Source organism: Triticum urartu, chromosome 5A (genome assembly GCF_056163025.1).
Source record: "Triticum urartu cultivar PI428250 chromosome 5A, HENAU_Tu73, whole genome shotgun sequence".
NCBI lineage: Eukaryota > Viridiplantae > Streptophyta > Magnoliopsida > Poales > Poaceae > Triticum > Triticum urartu.
In genome coordinates, this window is record NC_141877.1 from 53,301,337 (window position 1) to 53,314,686 (window position 13,350).

The window sequence follows — 13,350 nt, forward strand, 5'->3', positions numbered from 1 at the left end:
GCCTGAGACACGATGTGGTTGTGATGCACGTATGAAGATAAGTCTTAATAATGGGATTTATTATGTATACGAATTTAAGGAGGCCCACAACCATAGTCTTGCTATGGAAATATGTCGCAATACTTAAGATCACACAGGAAAGTAACTGAAGCTCAACTAGCCAATGCCGAGGTCGCAAAGTCAGTGGGCATTTCAAATAAAGCAACTATTGATCTAATGACGAAAGAGGCATGTGGACCTGAAAACCTTGGATTTATAAGCCCAGACATGAAAAATCGTTTGTACTCAAAGAGAACACTAAAAGCAAAGGTGGGTGACACTGGTGGAGTGTTAGAATATATGGAGAAGAAGGTTTCAGAAGATGTCAAGTTTTTTTTATTCAATTCAAGTTGATGAGGATGATTTGATAACTAATATATTTTGGACGGACTCCAAAATGGTCTCACACTATGCATTATTTGGTGATGTCATATGTTTTGACACCATATACAGGAAACTAGACGATGGGCGTCCGTTTGGTATAATTGTTGGTGTAAATAATCACAAGAAAACAATTGTGTTTGGTGCTGCACTTCTCTATGCTGAAACAACAGAAAGTTTTGCTTGACTTTTTAGAACATTTTTAACAGTAATGTCTGGAAAGCATCCACATACAATTCTGACTGACGAAGATGCGGCAATGGCTAAGGCGATCCGTTCAGTCCTGCCTCACTCTCACCGTAGACTTTGTGTGTGGCATATGAATCAAAATGCTATCAAACATCTTGGTGGAGTTGTTACAGATTACAAGAAGTTCAATGCTGATTTTCAGCATTGTATCTATGATATTGAGGAGGAAGATGAATTTATAAGTGCATGGAATGAAATGCTTGACAAGTATGGACTCCGGGACAATGCATGGCTCCAAAGGTTATTTGAGAAAAGGGAGCATTGGGCCCTAGTATATGGCAGGAATACTTTCTCTGCACACATGAGCAGTAACCAGAGGAGTGAAAGCATGAACAACGAACTAAAACATTACATTAGTTCTAAGTATGACATGCTTACTTTTTTGAGCATTTCGAACGTCTAGTTGCAGATAAAAGATTTGAAGAGGTGAGATGTGACTTCAAAGCAACACAAAGTACTCCTAAGCTGAAGGCAGAAAGCTATATGTTAAGGCAAGCATCAACTACATATACTCCACCAATATTCAAGATGTTTCAGGAACAAGTGCTTCGGACCTTAAACTATGATACATTCCTTTGTGATGACAGTGACATCGAGGAGAAGGTTTACAAAGTAAAATTTCATGGTACAGAGCGTGATCATGTTGTTAAATTTTTTCCAAAAGAAGAAAAGGTCAATTGCAGTTGCAAGAAGTTTGAATTTGCTGGAATTCTTTGCTCTCATTCCTTGAAGGTACTTGACATTAATAATATCAAGCACATCCCTCAACAGTACATCTTGAAAAGATGGACAATTGATGCAAAAGTTTTGGATATAACAAGCAACTGCAACCTTCATGAAGACCGCAAAACAATACTGACAAAACGCTATAAAGAGTTGTGCAGAATGTTTATCCAAATAGCTGCTCGAGCCGCAGAGTCTGAAGAGTCATACTTGATGGCTGCTAATTATGCAGAGAAATTAGCAGAAGAGGTGGAGAAATGTCTAAAACATAGATCTGATCCAGATATAGGTAACTCTGTTTGTTCACAAGGTATGTACATTCAGTTTTATGCTCTCATCAAGCTTAAATTTATATTTAATTTTATAGTTGCAGACTCAAACAATATCACGACTACAAGTTCAGAACAAAATGAGAGGCCTACCAAGCCAAAAGGAATGAAGGTCAAGGAGAAGACGGCTCGAGGATCAAACAGACATCCAGATATATGTAACTCCCTTGGCACAAGGTCTGTAAGTTTAGTTTTATGATCTCATCAAACTAACCTATGTTTGCTTTTATAGTTACAGACCCGAACATTAACTCGTCTACAAGTTCAGAACAAAATGAGGGATTTGCCAATCCAACAGGTAACAAGGTTAAAAAGAAGACTGTTCGAGGGTCAAGTAGACCCGCTAATATGGGTGTGTAGTTTTATAATGTTATCAAACTTGAATTTTATTTAAATATATATTTGCAGAACGAAACATTAACTCATGTACAAGTTCAAAACAAAATAAGGGGCTTGCTAAGCCAAAAGGTATCAAGTTGAAGGAGAAGACTATTCAAGGAGCAAGTAGACCTATTGGTGGCTTAGAGAAAGCAAAATCAAAGAGGACAAGGAAAGTAGATAATCCTGTAGCACTACAACCTCATGGCAGCTCAATGGTATAAATAAATTCACACTTGATCTGACATAAAAACTTAAGTTATACAAGATTTATCACACCATGTTTTATAGGGTCATTCGGAGGTTTTTACGAATCAAATGCCTGCATATCTACCACAGTACAACCCAATCCTAAATCCTATGACGATGTATGGACAAGATCAAAGATTGCCAGCTGAATTGCAACATTACAATAGCTTAATGGTATAAGCTACCTACACTCAGATTTCAGTTTTATCATTTTAAAGATTTATGGACACTAACCTTTGGTACTACTACTCACAGGGTAATTTGGGAGTTCCGACAAATCACGTGTATACCTATTCAGAACAATGCAACTCAGCTCTGGATGCCTCACTATTGCCGTCTCTTGTTACGATGAGAGGACACCCAGCTCCAAATGTCTCATTGCAACCAACCGTTGGTACAATGAGAGGACACCCAACTCTGAATGCCTCGCTGCAGTCGTCCATTGGTACGATGAACCAAGCTCCAAATGCATCTCTGCAGCCATCCGTTGGTATGATGACAGGACACCCAACTCCGAATGCCTCACTACAGCACCCCATTAGGGTCAATTCTTTTGGGGCGATTCTACCAGAATCGCCCCCCTCCCCAGCTTCTCGTAGAATCACCATTCCATATGTTTTTTTACAATCCTAGCTAATTAGACCTTAACTAGATAGGATTGTAAAAAAAGTATGGAGTGGCGATTCTAGGAGAAGCTGCAGAGGGGGGCAATTCTGGGAGAATCGCCGAAAAGAACTGGCCCTTAGTATGATGATAAGACACCCAGCATCAAATGCCCCACTGCAGCCATCCGTTGGTACAATGACAGGTCAAAATCAAGTCTTCTTCCAACAACAGAAGCCAACTTAATCTGTCATCGTTATCAGAGACTCATGTTTTTTTTCTACTTTACTATAAACTTGTAATATATTATTGGATTTATGGGGAGTCTGTGCATATCGATCGAATGCACTACTTAATTAAGTGAGACCAATGCATACTTGCTGTCCAAAAGCATAGATTTAAGAAGGCGTATGTATATTAGTTCATTGATATGCGTAGCTTAATCAAGTCAGACCAAAAGCACAGTTCTTGTCCAAAAGCATAGTTGCTTGCATCTCACCGACCTCACACGGACAAAAATAGCATTTGGTTCAGAAATTAGAAGAACAGCGGTCATATACTTGAGTAATTGGACGACGTACCTTCAACCACGGCAAGTCTTCGCAGCCATGTTATGGTACATGCTGGACGAAGCTCAGTAGCTGAGGCGTGACAAACGCGACAAACAGGGCCACGAAGATAACCGCCGAGAAGGAATGGCGCGCAGCTCGCCGACGAGCGCCGCGCCCGGCGACAGGAGGCTGCGACCTCAGGAACGGCGCGCAAATCGACAACGAGCGAAGCGCCGGGCGACGGAGGCTGCGGCCTCACGAACGGCGCGCCGACGAGCGCCGCGCCGGGCGACGGAGGCTGCGGCCTCAGGAACGGCGTGCAGCTTGCCTACGAGCGCCGCGCGGGGCGAGGGACGTCGTGGCCGCAGGGTTGGTGCGCAGTTCGCTCACGAGCGCCGCGTTAGGACGAGCACGGAGCAAACCCTCCCGCTCTGACAAGCAAGCAGATCAACATCGCGGTGTTCGCCGGCCATGGAGGAGCTACTTCTTTGCCTGTGGGGAAAGTGAGTGGATAAGAAAGGAGACGAAACGAGCGGCTGGTCTTTTCCTGCGTTTAATTAAGAGACACGGTCATTAAGAGACACGGCCGACCGATTTTGTTTAATTGCTGAGGTTTTTAATAGAAAAAGAGGGCATCAGCGTGCGATTGTTGGATGAGCGCCACCTATCACGAAGCACGGATGGGAGCATTCTCGGGGAGCGGGCAAACCTCGCCCCGAGTCGGAAAGGATATCGCCTCAGCGTTCGCGTGAATCTACAAGTATCCACCTCGCCCCAGCGTTCATCATCAGAAATAAATCTCCATCTCGCGATTGCGCTGGTCGCCTGAGCAGCATCGAACTAAGTCCGGCCGGCACCAATGGACGTGGAGCGCGCCACCGGCACGGCGGTGTTTTGGACGCCGCACTCATTTTACGACCCGAGGCGGCCGGAGCCCGTGGCCGTGGGTGCGCCAGCACCCAATCCTTTCGAGTGGCCGCCGCGGCGGCGGAGGCCGGCCCGGCGGGTGCCGTTCCGTTGGCGGACGTACGATCCCGATCCGCCGGTCGTCGTCCCTGGAGCGGCGCCGCCGTACAGGAACGGCGGCTTCGGCGCCGTCCCGGCGTCGGAGAAGGCCATCGCTGGCCTGCCCAGGACCACGGCCGGCGAGGCGAGGGAGAAGGGCTGCTCCGTGTGCATGGAGGCGTTCGAGGAGGAGGACATACTGAGGAGGCTGCACTGCTTCCACGCGTTCCACGAGGAGTGCATCTCCGTGTGGCTCGGCGTCAGCCACCTCTGCCCGCTCTGCCGCTTCGCGCTGCGTACACAGGGCCAGGAGGACGAGGAGGAGCGTACGGGCCGCCAGTAGATGGCTGGCCTGCTATCTGAGGATTCAGAATTCAAAATCCGATCATCTGTAGTTTTTGTAACCTTTCGTTTTTCTTCTTCATTATCATCTTGCTTATCGTGTAATCTAGGGACTTCCTAGTTCGCGCGGGGGTCGGCAGATAGCCTACTATGGATTCAAAAACAGTTTTGCTAAGTATTGCACATCTAAGTCATATATCATTGATTTTACATCAAGATTCATGTGGATATTTTTCTTTTCTTTTTTCTTTTTCATCTTTATGCTTGATTCACTCACTTAGATGTGCAATAACTAGATGTGCTCTAGACACACCCATCCAAAAAATGTTTATGAGTTTGGAAAATCTTTAGGGATTCAAAAAAGTTCTCAAAATTTTAAAAGTTTCTGGATTCAAAAAATGTCCGTGATTACAAAAAAATGTTCGCTATTCATTTTTTGTTGTGAATTTCAATAACGTCGCAAATTCACAAAATGTTCACGAATTCAAAAAAGGTCCGAGGATTCAATAAATGTTCATCAAAAAGGTTCATGAATTAAAAAAGATTCATAATTTTTCTAAAATATTCACGATTTGAAAAATATGTTTGTGAATTCAAAAATTGTTCACGAATTGCAAATAATTTTTCAGGAATAAAAAAATCACAGGTTAAAAAAATGTTGACAAATTAAATAAATGTTCTTACATTTTAAGAAATGTTCACGAATTTTTTTTAAAATGAAATAAAATAAAACACAAAAGACAAAAAATAAAAAATAAAGAAAGTACCAAGAAACTAAGAAATAAGAAAGAAATTTTTTTGATTCAGCCCATATAGAGGCCAGGCGCGCGAGAGGGTATGTGATACGTCAGTACTCAACGTTCTACCCGATAAATAGGAGAGCAACTAATTGAGGAGCGCTTCTTCGGGAGCCTTCTCAAGGGTCACTTAAGGAGCGCTTTGAACCGCCGCCACGTGTCGTGCTCTGGGTGCTTACTTTAATATTTTTAATTTTTTACACATGTTTTCGGCTTTTATATGATATTTTATTTTTTCGGCTTTTCGGTTTTCCACCAGTCTTTCTTAGCTTTTCGGCAAAAAAATCGGAAACAAAGTTTACGCAAAAAAACACATTTTTTGTTTTCACGAGAGGCACGGCTGTGCCACTAGGAAACGAAAAAAGCACGTTTTTTTCCTTCCGTGCGTGCCTCCCGGAAACAGAAAAAAAGATTGTATTTTCTCTTTTTTTTTCCTTCTATGAGAGGCATGATTTTGTTTCCGCAAAAGGCACGCCCTTGCCTCTCGAAAACTAAAAAAATATGTATTTTTCTTTCGTGAGAGACACGGGTTTGCTTCTGTGAGAGGCATGACCGTGCCTCTCGTAAAGGAAAAAACATTCATGTTTATTTTTTTCGCGAGAGGCATATTTTTGCTTCCGCGTGAGGCACGAGTTTACTTACCATACCTCTTAGAAATGGCATTCTTAAAGGAAAAAAGAAAACGTGCTTCCGGAACAGTTCAAGATTTGGACACAAATTAACATAAATCCTTAAATTACATGCCAGGGCCACGAGGACCCATAATACGTCACTCATGAAAACAAATATCATCAAGGAGATTGCATCGAACGCAGACGTAATGAAGCAGACGGCGTTGCTCGAGTCCTACTGCTCCGCCCACGAGATCCGCCTCCCCCGCTGGCGGTACCGCCAGCGTCAAGCGGAACTAGAGACCGCCTATAAAGAGTTCGACGAGGCGGCGGATGAGGTGTGCCGACGAGGAGGAGGAAGAAGACATCGCCGGCTTCGCCTCGGCTGTGCCCGCCGCCGCGACCACGAGGTAGACACGTCTGCGGGCGCCGCCAACGGCGAGGAAAAGTAGTACACGGTAGGTCACCGCCGTTCGGGTCCCAAGAAGGCCACCGCTCCTCACCTCTTATTGAAGCCAATCTTGACGGGCTGAACATCGGCTACCGATTGGCCGCTTGACGGCAACGTGGAGGTGAACAAATTTAGTTCCCGGGGCTCCAGAGGCGGAGTTGCAGAGCGTCGAGGCGGAACTGAAGAAGGTGAAGGTTCAGTTCTCAGTGCTCATGGCCGGACACGGGGAATTGGCGGCAGCGATCTTCTAGATTAGGTAAATTAATTATATCTCCAGAGCCGGACAAGCACCGCTTAGTTGAAGTATATCCAAAATGTAATGAACCCCGTCAGGTTTATATGAAATCCGCTGTGTTTACATTAAAAATTTTCGGTTTGTATGAAAATCCAGCCATGTTTATAAGAATTTCGTCCTCTTGTTCGGATAGTAGTTGAAATGTATGCGGATAACGTTGGACGTTGGATGACGATCTCCCGCATTCATATCAACGATGGGAGGAAATTTTACGGATTGCGGTTGGAGATGCCCTTAGCTGGCGTTCTAATGGAAAATGATCTCAAATGCTTTATTTATTTATTTATGTGTGTATAGAAAAAAATGCTTTATTTATTTTACACATAGATAGAAGCTCCGGTATTAGATTATTCTTCCCAAAGTCCCACCTCTATATGTTTCAAAATAAAAATACATAAAAAAAGAAGGAAATCGTAGCTAAAAAAAAGAGACCGCATCGCATCTCTGGCGCTGCCTCGGCGGCCGGCGCCGTGGTCACCGGAGCCTCCTCCGCCATCGGCGTCCCACGCCGGAGCTGCCGCAGCCAACAACATACCACTCTGCAACTGCTGACTCCGCCACCGCCGCCGACGTCCCACGACGCTCCTCTTGTTCTCTCGTCCCCGATCTCGGGGTGGAACTGCAGCTGGCGCAGTGAGGGAGAGGGGAGAGCAAGCCGATCTTGTTCCAGGCCACGCTCGCATTAGCGGTCATCCTCCCCACATCAGGCACGCCCAAGTTCTGTTGCCACTGATCCGACGCTACGTTGCACGCAAGGTGTTTGAGGTAATGCCCCTTCATGTCTGTAGTTCATGATACTTCTACTTTTGTCTTTATATATGCTAGATGTTCTGCATGAAGAATAATTTTGCTATGATACGATGAGTGTGGCAGCTTTCCCTGTTGAAATTTGCGCATGTTTGTTGTCAATACTCGGTATTTTGGCGCTGTCAATACTATGCCATGTTCGTCATCTCTAGTGTTTAGTCGGTCGATGATGCAGCAACGTTGATTAGTTCTACATGCCCGCATTAATTTTGCAGTACAACAGGCTTGTGTGGTTGTCCCATCCGGCCCAAACTATATACGTTCGTTCATGATGGGACCAAACGCGTCGACAGATCTTTTTCATAAAGGTACTGTATTTGTCAACTAGAGTTGTGGATATTTTATGCCTCTACAAACTTTGTGGCGTTCTTCAGATGTGCCTCGATAACATTTCGGAGGCAATTTGCGAGACGCCACAAATTGGTTTTGGAGGCGATCTTCAGATGCCACAAAAATGTTTTGAAGGCAATTTGAAAAACGCCACAAAAATGTTTTCAAGGCGGCATGAGAAATGCCACATGTGAACTTGGAGGCCTTCTTAAAAATGCCACAAATTTTGCTTGTAGGCATTCTGAAATGCCTCCATACCGTGTTTCTCAGGCGTGCCTTGGAAGGCCTTTGCAGGCGATTTTACCGTGTTTCTCGCGGAATTTGAAAATGCCTTCAAATGTCTAGGCCAGCATTTTGTAGGCCTTTGGAGGCGTTTGAGAATGCCTGCTAGCAGCGTATGTGTTGTAGTGGTACTCCACTGTAGTGGCAGCCGTGATTAGTGAAGTGAAGAGATGGCGCCCAATGGGGTTGTGTTTAGAGAGATTAGGTCGCTGATTATGTTGAACTTCTGTCGTGTTTCTTTTGTGTTTTGCCAGTGACGTTGCTGTGCTTTCCTGTTAATGGAACATATTAAGCTGGTAGTACTGTGCAGAGAGGTGAACGTGTCAATGTGAAACGTCGCAATGCACACAGAGGTTAGGAGAATCCCGTGGATGCCGCCGCTGGCTCAGAACTACGGACCACTCTCCTCCTCTGTCTCCTTGGTACGGGACTCCTTCCGCCGATCGATCAGCCTCGGTGGACCCGTCTGCCTTTGTTTCAGTGGTGCACTCCTCGTTGGCCATATGCCTCGCCTCGCCTCGCCGCTAGGTTTGGGGGATTTCGCCCAAGGATACACTTGTTGGAACAACCAGACGGCCGCGGTGGACTCGATGTGTCTCGGTCTTTCTAGCCGTTCAGCTCCCCAGGACGCCGAAAAAGAACGGCCTAAGAGCGAACCGACGCTAGATTGGCCCTTAGGGCGACTTAGCTCCCAGCCACGCCTCCAGGCGCCGCCTCCCAGCCACGACAAATTCAAACATAGTGTTTTCCGCTCATAAAATAGATGCCACAAATCCGGCGATCACGCGGTCACAAGTTCGGCGTACAAAAAACAGAAAGGACGCGCGTGCGCATCAGACGGTGAGGTCGGCCTCCAGTGTCGGCGTGCGCGGGCTTGGCGGGGTCTCTGCGCTGGACGGCGTCGACGTGGCTTCTGTGTTGCGGGTGTTCTTGGCGGCCTCATCAGTCGGGCTTGGCGGCGGCGGCATGGGCGGCGGCGTGGGCGGCGTCATCGATGGAAGCTAGTTCAGGATGAGGCCCCGCTCCGCCAAGTACCACGCCTTGACCGCCTCGTCGGTGCTCTGGAGCATGTCCGCCCCGCCCAGCAGGAAAGTCAGGTCGGTGTTTCTCTTCTTCGCGGCGACGTTGGTTCGGAGTAGGTCGAGCTTGATGGCGCTGCTCGACATCAACACCGACCACCACGCCTCGGTCTTCTCTTCACGAAGGACGGCCCGGGCCTGTGCGTCGGCGATACAGTGCTCGATGGACTCCTGTACTCGAGCGGTCGCCGCGTCGGTGTGTTTCCCCTTCTTGACACATTTGTTGCCGCCCGGCCGCCCGTCTGACGCGCACGGAGTCAGCGCGTCCGGCTTGTAGGTCTCCTTGGCCTTGTCGAGGGTGCGCCGGACTTCCGCCCACTTCTCGCATTTGTCGATGCGCTTGTAGACGTGGAGGTACTTGAATTCGGCGTCGCTGTTGCCCTGCCGATGCATGGCGAACATGCGCAGCAACTGCGCGGAGGAACAAACAGTTGGCGCGTGCACACGGCGAAGAGAGGCGGGAGACCGGCGTGCCATACCTGATCCTCAACGCTGGCGCCGCTCTCCGGGCGAGCTGCGACCTCCTCGACGATCCCATGCCATTTGTTGCACGCCCCCTGGATACGCCCCCAATGGTTCGCCATCGCCTTCGACCCATGCTGCATGTAGACGCCTTTGAAGTAGGGGTCGACGAGTTTGCGCTTGTCGAACTCGGCCTTGATGCGCTCCCAGTACGTCTCGATGCTCTGGTTCGTGCCGGTGGTCGGGTCGAGGCAGACGACTTTCCATGCTTCGGCGAGGCATTCCTCCTCCTTGGACGGCCACTTGATGCGCGGCTCGCCGGACCTGGCCGCCCGCTTCTTCTTCTTGCTCCTCCTCGCCGGAACAGTTGACGGCTCCTCCTCCTCCTCTCCGTCCTCCTCCTCCTGCTTCTGCTGCTCCTCCTCGCCGTAGACATAGCCGAGCTCGCCTTCCATGCCGCCGCTCAGATCCACGGTGTCGTCCGGGGTGGCGAACCCGGGAGACGCGGCGGCCGTGGCCGAGCCTGTCGCGATGATGTCATCCATGTCGGCCTCGGTCTCGTCGGTGTCGCCGAGGTGCGAGAAGGGCAGCGCGCCAGGCGGAGAGGGGGCGTCGGGGAGGACGCGTAGGCGGGCGGCGAGTAGTTGTATGGAGGGTACTGCACGCCGGTGAAGGCGGGCGAGGGCGTCCGCTGGGCCGGGTGTCCATGGGGGAAGGTGACGTTGGGATTGAACCCACCGTGCGCGTCCCCGTCGGCGTAGCCCGGTGAGGGCGTGCATCCCCATGGCTGCGGCGACGGAGAACCAACGCATTGCTGGCCCCAGGGCGCGTGCTGGGCGTGGTTGCCGGGTGGGTTCATCATCCCCGCGCGAGTCGCGTCGGCCTCGGCTTAGTCCGCCGCCGCCGCCGCCGCACGCGCCGCGTTGTCACGGGCCTTCTTGGCGATCGCCCGGTTCCGCCAGTCGGCGGTGACCGCCTCTCGTCGCTGAACTTCCACCCTCCACTCGGTGTTCGTCATGCTCGGTGGCTTGGACGGCGACGCCCTCGGCTTCCTCTGCTTTGGCTGGGCGACGGGGGCGGTCGCGGTTGCCGCGGCGCGGGGGGCGACGTACTTCTTCGGTGGCATGGCGACGGAGGTGGGCGGGAGGAATGGAGAGAATGGGAGGGAAGTGGGGGAAAAGCAGGATGAAACGGCGGGAAGAGGCGCTCGACTCGTCGACAGGGCGGACCCACGCGACCTTTCGCTTGTGCCGGCGCCCCCAGGCGAAAAACGGGCTTCTGGGGACGCGACTGGGCTTTTTTTCGGCGCCGGCGCGACAAAAACACATGGGGATGGCTTGTTGGGGACGTGGCTGAAGATGCTCTTACACATAGTCTGGCGAAAGGCGGCGGTTTTATATTTATTTATGTATTTGTGTGTTTCAGAGGGCTTCATTGCCAGCAAAGCTCCACATATTATCTTATCTGAAGCATCTGAGACTGGAGTTTGCTTTTTTTGGTGCTCCGAGAAGCAAGAGTGATGTCCACGATTTTGCCTGCCTTCTAATTGCTGCTCCTTTCCTGGAAAAGCTGGAATTTCATGTAAGTCTGCATTTCAAGTCATGAAATGTAATCCCTTTGTTCCATACTGTAAGAAACGTCTTATATTGTGGGACGGAGGAAGTATTTTGGAAAATGTTTGGCTCGTTCCATGAAAATAGAGGGGAAAAGGTATTAAAAATGTACATTTGTAGATGAAGTCATGAACCAACCATTAGCAAATTGAGTACGTACTGTTTTTGGCCTATCACCAGTTATACTTGTGGAATAAACAGGGCGCTATTATATAGCAGTAATCCGATGCCTTTACTGACGATGCTTGCAAAGTTCTTCACCTCACAAAGTCTTGTCTTGTCTTGTGTTTTAAAACTGTTGTATTTTATGGATTATCACTAAGCTTAGTGACGCTGCGTAAAAAGTAGTCACATTCTTCTTTTTCTTTTACAGATGGTGCTGCGCTGCGAGCATCCAAGGTACACCACCGATCAGGGAGACCTACGGAGCCTTCCCTCCGAGCCTCACTTCCGCCTCAGGCTGGTCGAAATCACAGGGTTTTACGGCTGGAAGGGTCAGCTGGAGCAGGCGCTTCACATCCTGAGGGACTCTGTCGCGCTCGAGGCGATGAAGATAGATCCGATCCCAGCCCCTGCAGTAGTTGTTGGTTCCGATTTCAGGCTGCTGGGATGTACGGGGTTCACTTCCTTTTCGGATGGCTACGACGTCGCCCTTGAGTTCCTCTGCGGCGCCGACCATCGCAATGTTGTTCACGTTGCAGAACCTTGAGCTCAAGGAAGCCCTGGAGAAAAATGTATCTCTCTCACACATACACGCACGCCGCAACTTCCTCTGGACGAGGCGGCCGAATTAAGCCATATTTTGATGGATCGGCAGCGTGGTGCCATGCTAGCAGGCAAGATGGCGAGCAGACATATATCATTCAAGGAAGACAAGATAAGGCATGGCATGGCATGGCATGGGTTGCCACTTGCTGTTGATAATGAGGCGTGCGCCCTGTTCACTGGATCCACCACCATTCATATCTGGCATGATAGAGTTGAGGGCAATGCGCCCATGATGATTTTCCTGCAAATACAGCACACGATATGTGCCCATGATGAATAATTTGTAGGGACCGAACTAATCCGGCTGATGGGACTGGCTATTCCGGCTCATACTTAGTTAATTCTGCTCCTTCTCACCGTAGCTAATGTACTCCACACATGTTCACGTCCAAGAGGCGTTCATGTATCACACGTATCGTATGTACCCTATCATTTTGGCATCGACAACTCGCTTTCTTCTTGTCGACTAAACGCTACTTGCACATCTGAAACACAAACAGATTCTCCCCAGCCTTCTGTACTTAGGTTTCTGGGCTAGTCCCCATGCATACTGCAAAGTCTTTACAACGCGTTTGGCAATATTTGGGAAGGGGAATGAGAGTTTATAGTAGAGAGTTGTATTGAGACTAGTCAATTGTACGTGCAATGCACATTAATTTGGAAATATATTAAGTGTATGCAGATATTAAGTAGGATATTATTTGCGTGTTATTGTGTGATTAGCACTATATTTGGCATGAAATTAATTACACGCTAGACGTGTTGAGCTCTCGAGATTGAAGCAGTATAGGTCGTTGGATTGAAATGATCTAATGGCCGAGATTAATTGGATCGGCCTATGTGGGTCTTTTTATATTGGTATAGATATAGATTAGACATGGGATGAGATGTTTTATTCCCAATCCTCTGTTTGGCACATAATTCGAAGAAATTGTATTCCTTTGTTTGTTTTATGGGAATTGATGATGGACTAGACATGGAAAGTTAACATAAGTTATAATTTAGA

General features: G+C 48.4%; 2 protein-coding genes across 2 annotated transcripts; both read left to right on the forward strand.

Moving 5' to 3' along the window:
• Nucleotides 1-1,132: 1,132 nt before the first annotated feature.
• Nucleotides 1,133-1,933, forward strand: LOC125507806 (protein FAR1-RELATED SEQUENCE 9). The gene has a single exon (XM_048672313.2). It carries the CDS (start codon nucleotides 1,153-1,155, stop codon nucleotides 1,918-1,920), a length of 768 nt encoding a protein of 255 aa, XP_048528270.2. The 5' UTR covers nucleotides 1,133-1,152; the 3' UTR covers nucleotides 1,921-1,933.
• Nucleotides 1,934-2,799: 866 nt separating this feature from the next.
• LOC125507807 (uncharacterized) lies at nucleotides 2,800-5,034 on the forward strand. Its single transcript, XM_048672314.2, has one exon. It carries the CDS (start codon nucleotides 4,362-4,364, stop codon nucleotides 4,848-4,850), a length of 489 nt encoding a protein of 162 aa, XP_048528271.2. The 5' UTR covers nucleotides 2,800-4,361; the 3' UTR covers nucleotides 4,851-5,034.
• The last annotated feature ends 8,316 nt before the right edge of the window (nucleotides 5,035-13,350 follow it).